The sequence below is a fragment of the Lepidochelys kempii genome, unplaced genomic scaffold, assembly GCF_965140265.1.
Source record: "Lepidochelys kempii isolate rLepKem1 unplaced genomic scaffold, rLepKem1.hap2 scaffold_37, whole genome shotgun sequence".
Lineage (NCBI taxonomy): Eukaryota > Metazoa > Chordata > Testudines > Cheloniidae > Lepidochelys > Lepidochelys kempii.
In genome coordinates, this window is record NW_027333638.1 from 354,364 (window position 1) to 370,375 (window position 16,012).

A 16,012-nucleotide genomic window follows, 5' to 3' on the forward strand; every position below is an offset into this window, starting at 1 on the left:
GGGTTCCTTCACTCTCTGTTCCTGTCCCCTCTGAAATGGGGAATGGACCATTTCACAGAATCATAGAATATCAGGGTTGGAATGGATTTCTTTAACTGGAGAGCAAGTAGCCTTAGAAAGCATAGAGGAGCTGAACCAAAAATCCCTACATTACCCCCCCTTATGGTCTACTGCAGGGGTAGTCAACTATTTTTTGTCAAGGTCCAAAATCTCTGTCAAGATACGATCAAGGTCCAGACTCCAGAGAAAATAATTTTATTTACTTATTATTATGATTTTTAAAAAGATTTCAGGGTCCATTAAAAATTTCTGGCTGTCTTGAGTTGGCCCATGGTACACCTGTTGAGTACCCTTGGTCTACTGGTTAGGAGTCTCCTTGATGCTGCCTTGGTTCCATCCTCAGTCAGGGAAAGAAACTTCTCGACACAATTCTCCATTCAGTCTTCACTGCAAATTAAAAAAAACCTCAGAACTTTCACCCCAATAGCTTATTATCTGGCCGTTTTCTGCCCTGTCCTGTATAGACACCAAAAGGGGCCTTTTTAAAAACCAAAGACTTTGAGATGGGGGCGAACTGGCTGACTCCAGCTGCCTATCTCTATTCACTTGTGTGCTGAATTGAATGAATCTCTTTGGATATACAGCAATCGTGAAGCATAAATCTGCTTCAGTGGATATAGTAGAAGCGATATTGCCTAAATAACACCTGGCTTTTTTCAAAACCAGCAATAGCCACGAGAGGTCCCAGAATCATCTGAGATTGCCTCCAGCTGACAAAGGGCCCATTTTTCAGCTAGGAATTCAACTTCTTTGTTCCCTTTTCTCTGCTTTGAGTCTCTTTCCGCTTGTCTCAGGTAGTGTGGCGAGCAAACGCGCAGGTGGGTGAGATAATATCTTTGACTGGGCCAGCTTCTGTTGGGGACAAAGACAAGCTTTTCTGGGACCTGCATGGCTACAACTACATACCAAATGCTCATAAGCCATGAATTAGTTCTTCTTTCACACTGGAATGCATCACTTTTGGTGTGACACCAAGAAATTATTTATTAGCCCGTATAACCATTTCTTCTCCACATGTTGAGATTATCTTTTGACTGTAATGCCATCCTGTATTAAAATTCCAAATGGTCAATTAGCAAGCACCAAAATAAAGAACAGCCAATTATTAATCTGCCTCACCCCTAGCCTTGCCCAGGATCTCTGCATTGGTTTAGAAAATATTTTCGCATAGATATTTGCAAATTGGGAAGTTTTAAATTGTGTCAGCTTCCGTCTAGAAAGAGAGAGTGGTAAGCTAAATTGCTCCAACAGCGATTTCCCCATCTATGTGAGAGAAAGAATTAGAAAGAAGTAAGGAAAGTGAATCCAAGGTAAATGATTCTGACCTTTCCTTTGAAATGCTCGGTGCAATAAATCAGTGAATATTCCCATAAGTAAACTCCTGTAAGTGACAGAAAGGAGGGCATGGGAAAAGGCTGTCAAATGTTGTGTTAAACTTTAATTCATGAGCAAAATTGTGTGGCCATTAAATTACAACCCTAAAATATCGTAAAAGGAAAGAAAAAGGAACAAAAAGTGTGGGAAATACGGGTGTATTTCAGCAAAGGACTTGGAATGGAGGAAGACCAAAAGTGATCAGTCGGGGGAAAAGGCACTGTTTTTGCCTAGTTTTAAGTCAGGGATATTTTGCGTGTGAAGCAAACTTGATAACCACCACACTACACTACAATCCATTGCAGAAACCAGTTGTGCCCAGCTTTGGATGTCCCCTTCTAAGGCTTTCTCAGCTGCCAGTGTATATCCGCTCCCTCAGTTCCCCTTTGAAGAACAGGACAACAAAGAACTTACTTTCCAAACTCAGACAGGCATCAGAAAAGCTGCAATGTCTCATCCAATTTGCCCTTCTCACAATGAGGCCAAAACGCAGGCAAATCTCGTAAGCAAGAAACCTCACATCCACTCCACTTCTCCATGGACATTTCCCTGCCAGCTCCTCGGGAGCAACCAACAAGACAAGAAACCAAAATGCAGTAAAATCAAGGGCACGTTTCCCACCACAGGTTTCACTGACTGCGAAGGGTCATGTAGAAATGTTTTGCCTTTTCATACCTGAAGACTTGGTTATTCTCTCCTTCCCTGAACTGGAATGGAAAGCGAGGAGATAGGTGTGAGAACAAGAACTCCTAAGCAAAGGAAACAAGGCACCCAGCATATAACCCATCAGCAGGAGATTAAAACCTGGGCTACACTACACAGTTAGGCCCGCCGACAGCATTTTACGTTGTCCTAATTACCTCACGGTGCACGCTACAGCCTTGTCCCATCTATGTAAGTGCCCTGCTACACCCACATAGTAACTCCAGCTCCTCAAGAGGCACGGGGATTGTGTTGGGGTCCTTAGGACAACCCAGTGTCTGTGTAGACACTGCCTTACTCACAGGGGCTGCTGGCTGTCTTGCCAATGTCATGGCTTCCGGCTGGCTCCCTTCATGGCTGCCCTCCGCTCCCTGATCCCAGCGGGGCTGCACCTGCCTGGCTCCTCGCGGGACTGCTGCACGAAAGCTCCCGGCTCCCAGCGCAGGGAGCCGAGAAGCCTGAGCACTTGGCCCCCGCCCCCACTCCTGGCTGGGAGCAGGCAGGCAAGAAGCCCAGGTGGCCGGCTCCCACTCCAGGGAGGAGGTGGGGAGTCAAGAGCCCAGGGGGCAGCTGGGCTCCCAGTGGGCAGCTGCGCAGAGTGAAGAACCCCGTTTCTCAGCCCCCCCACACTGCCCCTCTTCATTCGGTGGAAGCACTCCTGGTGAAGACACACTCCGCCGACAGAAGGAGGGGAGTGGGGACAAACTCAAATTAAGCTTCCGCTTCCTCCATCACGATCACAAGAGAAACTGAAAGAAAACTCAAGAGGAACAAGCCTCCTCTCCTTTCATGCGCCCCCATCACAACCCTCCCTGCTTTGTTTTCTGCCTGCATTTCCTTTTGAAACTGCAATGGCTGCTCCAGAAAACGGTCATGTCTCTGAATTCACAGCAACATCCTGAGGATGATAAAAGTATGAAGGAATTCATGGTCCTTTATGACATAATAATAATAATTAATAATAATAATTAATACATTATTATTTGTATTGCAAGATTAATCTTTCCGTTTTGCAGATTCAGCTCCACATTGATTCTTGTTGCTCTTTGCAATGTATCTATCTATCTTGGCAACAGTATTTGCTGTTGTTTCAGGTGGAGCACTCAGCGTGTTACGTTTTTCTGACAATCTGTGTCTTGAAAATTCTAGCCAATATGCCTGGAACTTCATAGAATCATAGAATATCAGGGTTGGAAGGGACCTCAGGAGGTCATCTAGTCCAACCCCCTGCTCAAAGCAGGACCGATCCCCAATTTTTGCCCCAATCCCTAAATGGCCACCTCAAGGATTGAACTCACAACCCTGGGTTTAGCAGGCCATTCCAAGAACCGTCAAAGTATGAAGGAATTCCAGGTCCTTTTTTATATTACCATTTATCAGTCGTTATTATTTGTAGAGCAAAGATTAATCTTTCATTTTTTTAGATCCAGCTCTACGCTGATTCTTGTTGCTATTTGCCATGTATCTATAGCTATCTAGCTATAAAGGCAACCGGTTTTTGCTCTTGTTTCTTTGTATTTGTACACTGCAACTTTTCAGCCCAAGCCACATGACCCTGATTAATGTGACACCAGCCAGCCATGGGTGAATCATTGCACTGTAGACATATCCCAACGTTATGTCTCCACAGCGATTAAAACACCCAGGGCACCTGTCTCAGAGCCCGGGGCAGCTGACTCAGGCTTCTGGGGCTGCAGCTGCAGGGCTATAAAATGACAGTGGAGACAGATGGGCTTGAGCTCAATCTCTGAGGTCCCATGAGGGGTGAGGGTTTCCAAACCCAGGCTTCAGCTGGAACACCAGTATCTGCACCCCACTTTTCAGCCCCACAGCTTGAGCTCCAGAAGCCCACATCAGGTGACCCAGGCCAGCCCTGCTGCCATCTTTATCCCGGGAGAGAGAGACTCTACGGGGACGTCTCCATTGCAGTGTCAGCCCAGGGGTGGCAGGCTGTGCTCAAAGCAGCACCCTGGAAGCCCCATAGTCACCACTCTCATAGAATTAAGGTACGATTTGTACAGAGTCGGCCTGGTGAGCTATCATTGTAAAAGTCGTGATCTGTTGAAGGCTAATACCTGGGTGGATGGTGTGCGCTAGGCTTGTCTGGGAAGTGGTGGAGTTTTGCTCTGGGTGCGTCACTGAAATATGTGATGAGGCTGGGAAATGGCCACCGCCAGCCTTTCCGGTGTGACGCTGGAGGAGCCAGACTCGCTGCTGGCCCAGTGAAGGTATCCACGCTCCCAAGGACTCTCCCAGGAACCGTGTACAATGCGGACTCCTCCGAGACAGCCCGGAGACAATGGACACTGCTTGACTCACATCAAGGCAGAGGAACTTCCTAACAAGTTGGAAGAAATTATGAAAGAGGGGAAGAGACGTCATGACTTGGCCTCTCTCCCCCGCAATTCAACACCTTGCAACACATCTGGAGGACAAAGACTGAACTGAAATAATTCAGAGATCAGAAGAGAAGAATAATAATCCATTCAAATCAACGTCCCCAAACAGACTAGTATTGGTTTCTCAGGAGAAAACTTTCCATGTGGGGGATTTTGTTTTCCCACTCAGACCTTGCCAAGGGAAGCAGAGAGAAAATCTTTGACTTGCCTCCTTCAGAACGCTTGGCCTAGACACTCTAGCTGTGGGTCACTGTCGTGGCCTTGCTGAGAACAGGGGCATTTTAATAATTTGCAGAGGTCCCAGGGTGTTTGGGGGAGATTATGAGGCTATTACCTTTTGAGATAAAAGCTAAGAAATACAGAACGAGACGATTCTTTCATACATCTGGCCTTTAGACATATTTCATTTAAAGCAGGGGGTCTAACATGCTGTGAGAAAGTGGAAATGTTGGAAGCTCAAATAATTCCGTTTTTTCTAGGTCTTGTGCGTGTGTAAATGGCACAACATGTTAATTTATAAGCACATGGTTCTTAATTTCGTTAAATATTGTGTGGTGTATTAACTATATCAAGTGGGTTGTACAACACAATGACTTTTCCATGCGTTGCCCAAAACATATTTTTAGTATTATTTACATGCACCGAACTCCTTGAACATAAAGTTGTTTATTTCATTCCTGTGCAGTGTGTTGGTAGCTCAGTTAATTGAGTTTATTGTCACTCTGTGTGTGTGTGAGGTACAACACAATAATTTAGTGATGCTGAAAACGTTCCCTTCTCCCTCCGGAACTGCCTTGGAATCACCTTCCCTTTGTAGATTAATCTACTCCTGTCAAGGTTCCTCCCCCAGTCTGAACTCTAGGGTACAGATGTGGGGACCTGCATGAAAAAAACCTCCTAAGCTTATCTTTACCAGCTTAGGTCAAAACTTCCCCAAGGTACAGAATATTCCCCCCGTTGTCCTTGGACTGGCCGCTACCACCACCAAACTAATACTGGTTACTGGGGAAGAGCTGTTTGGATGCGTCTTTCCCCCCAGAATACTTCCCAAAACCCTGCACCCCACTTCCTGGACAAGGTTTGGTAAAAAGCCTCACCAATTTGCCTAGGTGACTACAGACCCAGACCCTTGGATCTTAAGAACAATGAACAATCCTCCCAACACTTGCACCCCCCTCTTTCATGGGAAATGTTGGATAAAAAGCCTCACCAATTTGCATAGGTGACCACAGACCCAAACCCTTGGATCTGAGAACAATGAAAAAGCATTCAGTTTTTTACAAGAAGACTTTTAATAAAAAATAGAAGTAAATAGAAATAAAGAAATCCCCCCTGTAAAATCAGGATGGTAGATATCTTACAGGGTAATTAGATTCAAAAACATAGAGAACCCCTCTAGGCAAAACCTTAAGTTACAAAAAAGATACACAGACAGAAATAGTTATTCTATTCAGCACAATTCTTTTCTCAGCCATTTAAAGAAATCATAATCTAACACATACCTAGCTAGATTACTTACTAAAAGTTCTAAGGCTCCATTCCTGGTCTATCCCTGGCAGAAACCAGCATACAGACAGCCCCAGACCCTTTCTTTCTCTCCCTCCTCCCAGCTTTTGAAAGTATCTTGTCTCCTCATTGGTCATTTTGGTCAGGTGCCAGCGAGGTTACCTTTAGCTTCTTAACCCTTTACAGGTGAGAGGAGCTTTCCCCTGGCCAGGAGGGATTTCAAAGGTGTTTACCCTTCCCTTTATATTTATGACAACTCCTGTGTCTGTATGAGGAAAATATGGTTTCTATGAAAAAAACTCATTGTTTATTTAAAAGGACTGACACCAAACGGCCACACTATGGGGATACAACACCATGAGTAAGAACAGGAGGACTTGTGGCACCTTAGAGACGAACAAATTTATTGGAGCATAAGCTTTCGTGAGCTACATCAGATGCATGCAGTGGAAAATACAGTGGGGAGACTCCTATACACAGAGAACATGAAACAATGGGGGTTACCCTACACACTGTAACGAGAGTGATCAGGTAAGGTGAGCTATTACCAGAAGGAGAGCCGGGTGGGGTCGGGGGGAACCTTTTGTAGTGATCATTGGAATTAATTTGCAAACTGGATACAGATAACTTAGGCTTGAATAAAGACTGGGAGTGGATGGGTCATTACACAAAGTAAAACTATTTCCCCATGTTTATTTCCCGCCCCCACTGCTCTCACATGTTCTTGTCAACTGCTGGCAATGGCCGACCTTGATTACCACTGGAAATCAGAGAAAAAAAGACGAGAGCAGAGTGGTTTCTAGACACCCACCCATCCATCTAACACAGACACACAGACTTTTCTAAGGCATTAATTTTTCCTTCTCCTTTATGATTCTTTAATGCCTCTGGAAATACCAATTCCTAGAGGCCCCTTTCACAGAGCAAACAACCACAGAGCAATGAGAAAGCTGGGGGCTGCCAGGTTGTTGAGGGCAAGTCTTGAAAGGGATGCCCAAACAATCCAGCTGGATCCCCGGCAACCAGATGTGGGGATTAGCTGCACAGCTGTGGCTGCTGCTCTGAGGAGAGTGGCATAAACTACCTGCCTGTGGATGCAGCCCACCAGCTGGTTCTCCTGGGGCAGATGGTGAGTGGTTGGGCAGGGATGGTGCACCGGCTGGGGTCTGAAATATGAACAGGGGTCTAAGGAACCTCAGCATCACAGTCATCAGGAGTCCAAGCTGCTTGGGGTGAGCTTGTGGGCAATGGCCCAACTGGATTGTTTGTGCATCCCTTTCGCCACGTCCCTTGTGATCCACCAGGGCTTGCAGCACCATGGAAGAGTACCCCTTGCAGTTTATGTAGTGGCCGCCCCGCTGTTCCGGGGCCGAGACAGGGATATGCGTTATGTCTATCGCCCCGCCGCAGTCAGGGAACCCCAGTGCATTAAAGCCATCCACACTGGTCTGCACATTTCCCAAAGTCACGACCCTTGATAGCAGCTGATCAATGATTGTGTTGGCTATTTGGATCACAGCAGGCCCCACAGAAGATTTGCCCACTCTAAACTTATTCCCGACTGATCACTAGATGTCGGGCGTTGCAAGCTTCCGCAGGGCTATGGCCATTCACTTCTGAACTGTGAGGGCGGCTCTCATTTTGGTGTCTTTGCACTTCAGGGCAGGAGACAGCAAGTCGCAAAGCTCCATGAAAGTGGCCCTTACGCATACAAAAGTTTCTCAGCCACTGGGAATCATCCCACACCTGCAACGCGATGAGGCCCCAGCAGTCTGTGCTTGTTTCCTGGGCCCAGAATCGGCGTGCCACGGCATGAACCTGGCCCAGCACCACCATGATTTCCTAATTGCCACATGCCGTGCCATCTTTGTCCATGTCCTCATCAGTATAGTAATCGCACGGTCGTCGTTTCCACGCCCCGTTTTGCAGGGACTGCACATACTGCTGGATAATGCGCGAGGTATTTACAATGCTTAAAACTGCAGCGGAGATCTGAGCGGGCTCCATGGCGCCTGCACGGGTAATCCTGGAAAACGGGCGCGAAATGTAGGAGAGCAGAGTGGCAGGGGAAGAGGTGCTGTTTGGTTCGTGGTAGCCGAAGAAAGGCGGGAAATGGTTGTCTTCCGTGGTTTTCACGGAGGCGGGAGCCCAGGACAGACAACCCGGAGAAGCTCGGAAGCGTGGCACCAGTGGGAGAGCAGAGTTGGAGGCAGAAGAGTTCGATGAGGAAGAGAAAGAGCAGATAGTAGAGATTACATTGGAAGGGGAGAGGAAATGAGAGGCGGATTCATAGTTGCAGGAGAGCAAGCGGTGCACCGTCTGCTGAAAGCAGTACGGCGTCTGCATGCCAAAAAGGCGTGAAACGATTGCCCGCCATGGGTTCCTGATGACACGCACCAGAAACACCCGCAAGAATGTTTTTGCCCCATCGTGCACTGGGAGCGTTACCCAGAATTCCTGTGGGCGGCGGGAACTGCGGGAACTGTGGGATAGCGACCCACGGTGCACCCGCTCCGACGTTCGATGCTAGCCTCGGTACTGTGGATGCACTCTGCCCAATTCATGTATTTTAGTGGGGACACCGAAGCCTGAATGTCTAAAATAGCTCCCAAAATTTTGAATCGAATAATTTTGAACTAATTTCATACTGTAGACGCACAGTTAGAAAAGTCTGTGTGTGTGTGTTAGATGGATGGGAGGGTGTCTAGAAACCACTCTGCTCTAGTCTTTTTTTCTCTGATTTACGTTAGAAAATCTAAAGCAGGGAGCAAGAAGAGTTGCCTTCTCTGAGGCTTGAACTCAGGACCTTCAGATTATGAGACTGATGCACTGCCCGCTGTGCTAAGAAGGCTTGGAAGAGCTTTAGGCTCGGTGCTTATAGAACCAGCTGAGCAGTGGGGAACCAGCTGAGCAGCAAACAGCAGGACTTTGCCTGGGAGTTCACCTGGAGTGAGCCCACTGAGGCTTAAACCCTAACGACTTCTCTGAGGAATTACTGCATCTCCGGAGGAAGCTCATAGTAGGAAGGTAATATGGATGGGGAGTGTTCAACTGTTGTGACCTGCACTGGATGTGCCATCTTTGTCTTTCTTCCAGAGGACAGAAGCGACTTTGTCTGTACAAAGTGCAAGCTGGTCTCCATATTGGAAGAGAAGGTTCAAGGTCTGGAGCAACAGGTATCGACCCTGCGTTGCATAAGAGAAACTGAAGATTTCCTGGACAGACGTCAGGATATGCTTCTATGGGCACAAGGTTCTGAAGATTCAGAGCAGGCTGCGCAGCAGGGACAGGAGGACTGTGAAGAAATCTGCCAACATGTGACCTCCAGAAGAAGAAGGGGGAAAGTCCATGGACCAGCAAAGCGGACACAGGTAAGTAAACATTTTCATGTTCTCTCCACAGGTACCATTGCGGGGAGTGACCCAGATGATACGTCTGGGGGAAGGGAGCAGAAGGAGACTCCACCAGTTGAAAGGCATGAGATGCACTGTCCTAGGGTTGGGGGTTCCACGACCACCACTCCCAAGAGAAGGAGGTGGGTGGTGGTGGTCGGGGACTCTCTCCTCAGGAGGACTGAGTCATCTATCTGCCACCCTGACCGGGAAAACAGAGAAATCTGCTGCTTGCCGGGGGCTAAGATTCGCAATGTGATGGAGAGACTACCGAGACTCATCAAGCCCTCGGACCGGTACCCCTTCCTGCTTTTCCACGTGGGCACCAATGATACTGCCAAGAATTACCTTGAGCGGATCACTGCAGACTACGTGGCTCTGGGAAGAAGGACAAAGGAGTTTGAGGTGCAAGTGGTGTTCTCGTCCATCCTCCCCGTGGAAGGAAAAGGCCGGGGTAGAGACCGTCAAATCGTGGAAGTCAAGGAATGGCTACACAGGTGGTGTCGGAGAGAAGGCTTTGGATTCTTTGACCATGGGATGGTGTTCCAAGTAGGAGGAATGCTAGGCAGACACGGGCTCCACTTAACGAAGAGAGGGAAGAGCATCTTCGTGAGCAGGCTGGCTAACCTAGTGAGGAGGGCTTTAAACTAGGTTCACCAGGGAAAGGAGACCAAAGCCCTGAGGTAAGTGGGGAAGCGGGATACCGGGAGGAAGCACGAGCTGGAGCGTGTGAGAGGGGAGGGCTCCTGCCTCATACTGAGAACAAGGGGCGATCAGCGGGTTATCTCAAGTGCCTATATACAAATGCACAAAGCCTGGGACACAAGCAGGGAGAACTGGAGATCCTGGTCAAGTCAGGGAATTATGATGTGATTGGAATAACGGAGACTTGGTGGGATAACTCGCATGACTGGAGTGCTGTCATAGATGGATATAAACTGTTCAGGAAGGACAGGGAGGCCAGAAAAGGTGGGGGAGTTGCACTGTATGTAAGGGAGCAGTATGACTGCTCAGAGCTCAACGATGAAACTGTAGAAAAACCTGAGAGTCTCTGGATTAAGTTTAGAAGCCTGAGCAACAAGAGTGATGCAGTGGTGGGAGTCTGCTATAGACCACCAGACCAGGGGGATGAGGTGGATGAGGCTTTCTTCCGGCAACTCGCAGAAGCTACAAGATGGCACGCCCTGGTTCTCATGGGCGACTTCAATCATCCTGATATCTGCTGGGAGAGCAATACAGCGGTGCACAGACAATCCAGGAAGTTTTTGGAAACTGTAGGGGACAATTTCCTGGTGCAAGTGCTGGAGGAACCGACTAGGGGCAGAGCTCTTCTTGACCTGCTGCTCACAAAGCAGGAAGAATTAGTAGGGGAAGCAAAAGTGGATGGGAACCTGGGAGGCAGTGACCATGAGATGGTCGACTTCAGGATCCTGACACAAGGAGGAAAGGAAAGCAGCAGAATACGGACTCTGAACTTCAGAAAAGCAGACTTTGACTCCCTCAGGGAACTGATGGGAAAGATCCCCTGGGAGAATAACATGAGGGGGAAAGGAGTCCAGGAGAGCTGGCTGTATTTTAAAGAATCCTTATTGAGGTTACAGAGACAAACCATCCCGATGTGTAGAAAGAATAGTAAATATGGTAGGCGACCAGCTTGGCTTAACAGAGAAATCCTTGCTGATCTTAAACACAAAAAAGAGGCTTACAAGAAGCGGAAGATTGGACAAATGACCACAGATGAGTATATAAATATTGCTCAGGCATGCAGAAGTGAAATCAGGAAGGCCAAATCACACCTGGAGTTGCAGCTAGCGAGCGAAGTTAAGAGTAACAAGAAGGGTTTCTTCAGGTATTTTGGCAATAAGAAGAAAGCCAAGGAAACTGTGGGCCCATTACTAAATGAGAGAGGCAACCTAGTGACAGAGGATGTGGAAAAAGCTAACATACTCAATGCTTTTTTTGCCTCTGTCTTCACGAAGAAGGTCAGCTCCCAGACGACTGCACTGGGCAGCACAGCTTTGCACCAACGTCCACATTTCAGACCTTCCTCTCATGGCACTTTCCATGTGAATTAGGACAAGCAAGCTGGGGAAGCTCCATGGGGTAATAGAAACTAGGGCAAACCTCACTCAAGATGTGGCTTTCCAGCAATGAGACTCCAGTCCATTTTAACAGGAAGAAAATCTCCTCTATTCTGGTTTAGCCGCATTTGACTCCTTCTGCCCGTCTTCTTCCTCCCCCATCAGTCCCTTTCCTTCCCCATTGGGGCTATGCAGAGGGGAGCCCCAGTCAGTGTCTGTCACCGAGAGTCTGTATCCCATAAGGGGAGGGAGGGGTCGCTGTAAAGCATTGATAATGGGTGGGGAGGGGTGTGCGTGGTTAGGGGGAGAAAGGCTGGAGAACTAACAGTGGGGCCCAGAGAGATTCCCCCACAGACTGAGGAGATCCCCTGCTGCCCACCATCACCCAGCTCTGGGAAGAACAACTTGGGATTGCTTGGGGAATCCACCTTTAAGAACACAAGTGTTCCATGCTAGTTACATTTTAATAAGACCAAAGCCGCCTCAAACCCAGTGTCACAATCACTGGGACGACTTTGTCCTGACATTTTACCGGCCGCAGCCACAAAGCGAGTCAAATTACGGCTCCCGTTCGGCATCAAGGCCCACAGACGAACCCGGAGGCTTTTCCTTCCTCAGGTTCTGCCGTCATTTCATTGCTGGCCTGTTCCGAGATTCATCGTTGTGCAAATCAGCGTCAGGGCCTGAAACTGGACGAGCCCAGAACAGAGGCTGCCTTCATTTAACTTTCCAAAAACCAACCCGCCAAAATGTGGATTAGCACCCATGCTCCTCCAGCCGCAGGGGAGGCGCCTCATCTGGGCCCCTGGTGCCTGTGCTCCAGCAACATAAGAGCACGGGGGCCTGGCTCCACCAAAGTCCGGGGCCCGGTGTCTCCCCCAGCCCCGCCTGCTGCCCCCGGGCAATTTAAAAGGGCCTGGGGACCCCCCACCGCCATCAGCGGCAGCACAAGGGGGCTAAGGCGGCTTCCTGCCCACCCTCGCTCCGTTTAACCCTTCTGCCCGTCAGAGTTGGCAGCAACAAGGGCCGGGTTCAATATCTAGGGGATCCATTCCAATAACACAGTGCAAACCGGCTCGAGCCCCCACCCAGTGACCTGGGACAAATATGTACCACCCCCGCTGGGCGCCTCCCAGAGGCAATCCTTCCCCTCTCGCAAGCACCTAGTCTGAGTGTAGCAAAAAGCCTTTTAATAACAGAGAGAAACAATGTGGCATTATGTTGGGGAAACAGCACCAACAGGATTCATAACACAACCCACGAGCAAAAAAAAACAACCCACCCCAAGCAAATTGGGGCATGCCCTTTCCCTTTGGTTCTTGAGTCCAGCAACCCCAAATCACCCAAAGTCCCAAAAGTCCAATGACCCAAAAGTCTCTGTCCCTGGTCAGGGCAGCCCCAAAGTTCAAAAGTTTATCTGCAGAGCTTCACCTCCCAACCTGGGTGGAGATGGGGGCGGGGGTAAAAGGCACCTAACATGATCTGAAGCTGACTGCCCCACAGCCCCATAGGCCTCCACTCCACCAGCCGCCCCACGAACGGCTTCGCTCAGCTCCGCTCCGCGGCCCACCAGCAGCTCCCGCCGTCCCACGAACTGCTCCACCAGCCTGTCCACGAGGCACTCCAGCCGTCCCGCAAACTTCTCCACAATAGATCTTCAGGCTCCCCCACTACTTAACACAATGCTCAGTGATTTCGGCTCTTACTCAGTTCAGCTCTTTGGTGAAGTCCGCTTGTAGTAGGGGAGCCTCAGTGCTGGGACACCATTAGCCCAAAATGAGCTTAGCAGCCTGTAACTAGAGTCCTAACGGAATCAAAATTAGCTCTGAGATTCCACAGTGGAGAGAAAAGGAAGAGCAATTAGCATGTAAGTCCATCACCAAGGGACCCATGGCACCAAGTATTAATACTTACCTCAACCTCTCTCAATTCACAGAGTTTTGGAACCCATGACCCTTGCCTAGCGAGTGCTACTCAGTTGATGGTGAGTCCCTCCATCATAACAAAAGGCCAAGTACGGTTCCCAGCACAGTTCCCATAATCAGGGTAATAACAATTTATTCTTCCTGCCCCAATAACAGAGACACTGGGGATCCCACAGCAGCCAAAGTGACCATTTGGGCAGCTATGGCCTTGTTCTAGGCGGGGTGGGTGTGCCTATGCAGATGAGATCGGCCCCTGAAGTTCTTTTCCACAACTTGCCAGACCTCACCACCAGATGTCAGGGTGAGGCTCACCCTGACACTGCTTACACTCCGTGTGGCCTGCCAGTCTCGGAAGCGGCTGGCGCGTCCCTGCAGCCCCGGGGGTGGGGGGATCTCCACACGCTGCCCCCGCCCCGAGGGCCGACTCTGCCATCTGTGGCAATGGGAGCTGCTGGGGTGGTGTCCGTGGGCAGCGATGGGCAGAGACCCCCCACCTAGGAGCTGCTGCCAGATGGGGGTGTGGGTCGCTTTTGGGAGATGCCTGAGGTAAGAGCTGCACCCTCACTCTCTCCCACACTGCAAGCCCCAGCCCAGAGCCCACCCCCCTGCACCCAAACTCCCTCCCAGAGCCCGACCTGCACCCTCTCCTGCACCCCAACCCCCTCCCCCAGCCCAGAGCCCACACCATGCACCCAAACTCCCTCCCAGAGCCCGACCTGCACCCTCTCCTGCACCTCAGCCCCCTCCCCCAGCCCAGAGCCCACACCCAACACCCAAACTCCCTCCCAGAGCCCAACCTGCACCCTCTCCTGCACCCCAACCCCCGACCCCAACCCAGAGCCCACACCACGCACCCAAACTTCCTCCCAGAACCTGGCCACCCCACCCATTCCTGCACCCAACGGCCTGCCCCAGCCAAGACCCCACACCTGCACCCAAACTGCCTCCCAGAGCCTGTACCCCTCACCCCCTCCCACACCCTAACCCCCTGCCCCAGCCCAGAGCCCACACCACACACGCAATTCCCTCCCAGAGCCTGCCCCCACACCTCCTCCTGCACCCCAACCCCCTGCCCCAGCCCAGACCCCGCACCCTGCATTCCCTCCTGCACCCCAACCCCCTGCCGCAACCCACAGCCCACACCCAAACTCCCTCCCAGAGACCAACCCCTTTCCCTCTCCCTCCCATACCCAAACTCCCTCCCAGAGCCTTAGGCAGATGTGGGGGGAGGTGGATGGGGAGGCAGGACTTGGTCCCATTCTGGAAACCACCAAAACTTGTAGAAACCTGTCGACCCTGTCCAGCCCAACCTTCTGCGGGTGCCCCTCAGGCCCCACCCGTGCAGGGTTTGAAGCTTGCATTGCTTAAATTCCAGGATGCTGGGGGACTTCAGCTTCCCTTTGTCCAGCGGGAACCTTCACCCCACTCCCAACCAGATTCTTGTCCATGGGATGACTGTCGGGGGGCTGGGTCCCTCTTTGTCTTTTCTCTCTGGGACAGGCCAGGGTACCTAGAACTGGGGTATCTGAGCACCCAGGACCTTCTATGGAGATGCCCTTCTCCTTCCCCTTCTGTGGTCCCATCTGTCATTGACTCCAGCCTGTTTTCTATCCATCGTCAGCACCATCCCAAGCCAGCTGCACCCGCCTCAAAAAGACAGTGTCCCCTGGTGGGTGTAAATCACTGAGCTCTCTCCTCTCTGAGCACGGACTGCCCCTCCGTCTCCTTGCCCCTCAGTCTGGGCAGACGGGACCTTTCCCTCCAGGGCTGGAGGATTCCCCGTTCTCATCCGCTACTGTCCCAAGCCGCCCCTTGGGTGGGAATCTTAAATGTACCAAGGTGGCTTAGGAGCAGAAACCCCCACAGACCTTCCGTGCAATTGGCACCTGCCACGCACTGAGCAGGACTGAAACTCCTGCTGGGCCACATCCCCTCTGGGCCTGAGCAAAGCAGCAGGGTGAAAAGAGAACTTGGAGATGCTGGGGATCGAACCCAGGGCCTCATACATGCAAAGCATGCGCTCTACCACTGAGCTACATCCCCAGACGGGGGCTGTTTGGGATGGGTTACGCTCAGAGCCCTCCTGTTTCCAGAGCCTCCAGGGGCCTAACGGCAGCATGGGGGACACATTCCCTGCTCTGAGGGCCAAACCCTCTGTCCTGGAGGTTGCTGGTTCTCAGGGGTCACTTTGCAGCAGGGCCAGTTTCTCTATGTGGGGGAGAGAGAGGGCCTGCCCTGGACTCAGGGTGCAGAGATACACTTGGCCCTCTCCCCTGCATTGACTGGCTGGAGCTGCCAGCCCCTGCTGAAAGGCATTGAAGCTGAACACAAGGGAGGTGTTTTTTCTTTGACTCCTAGGTCCCCCCCACACTCTAATCCACTCGACACCCCTTTCCTCCCACAGCCAGGAAGAGAACCCAGGAGTCATGACTATTAGCCCCCCTAATCTAGCCCACTAGATCCTTCTCCCTGGGACAAAGGAGAAGCTCTGCGACCCTGTACTGTCCCTTTGCCTCCTTGCTTGTGCGGCACTTGAAACCCAATGGGGTTTCCTTGGGCAGTTTTGAATCTTG

At 50.5% G+C, this 16,012-nt stretch overlaps 1 protein-coding gene and 2 non-coding genes across 3 annotated transcripts in view; all 3 read right to left on the minus strand.

The window, feature by feature from the left end:
- Nucleotides 1-16,012, minus strand: part of LOC140904590 (uncharacterized) — a 565,656-nt gene that overhangs the window by 32,082 nt on the left and 517,562 nt on the right. Inside the window, 1 exon segment of the mRNA XM_073327022.1 lies at nt 3,629-3,637. Within this exon segment, the coding sequence (XP_073183123.1) occupies nt 3,629-3,637 (9 nt within the window).
- On the minus strand, nt 8,820-8,892 carry TRNAM-CAU (transfer RNA methionine (anticodon CAU)). Its single transcript has one exon. It is a non-coding gene; the product is annotated as a tRNA-Met (tRNA).
- On the minus strand, nt 15,411-15,482 carry TRNAA-UGC (transfer RNA alanine (anticodon UGC)). Its single transcript has one exon. It is a non-coding gene; the product is annotated as a tRNA-Ala (tRNA).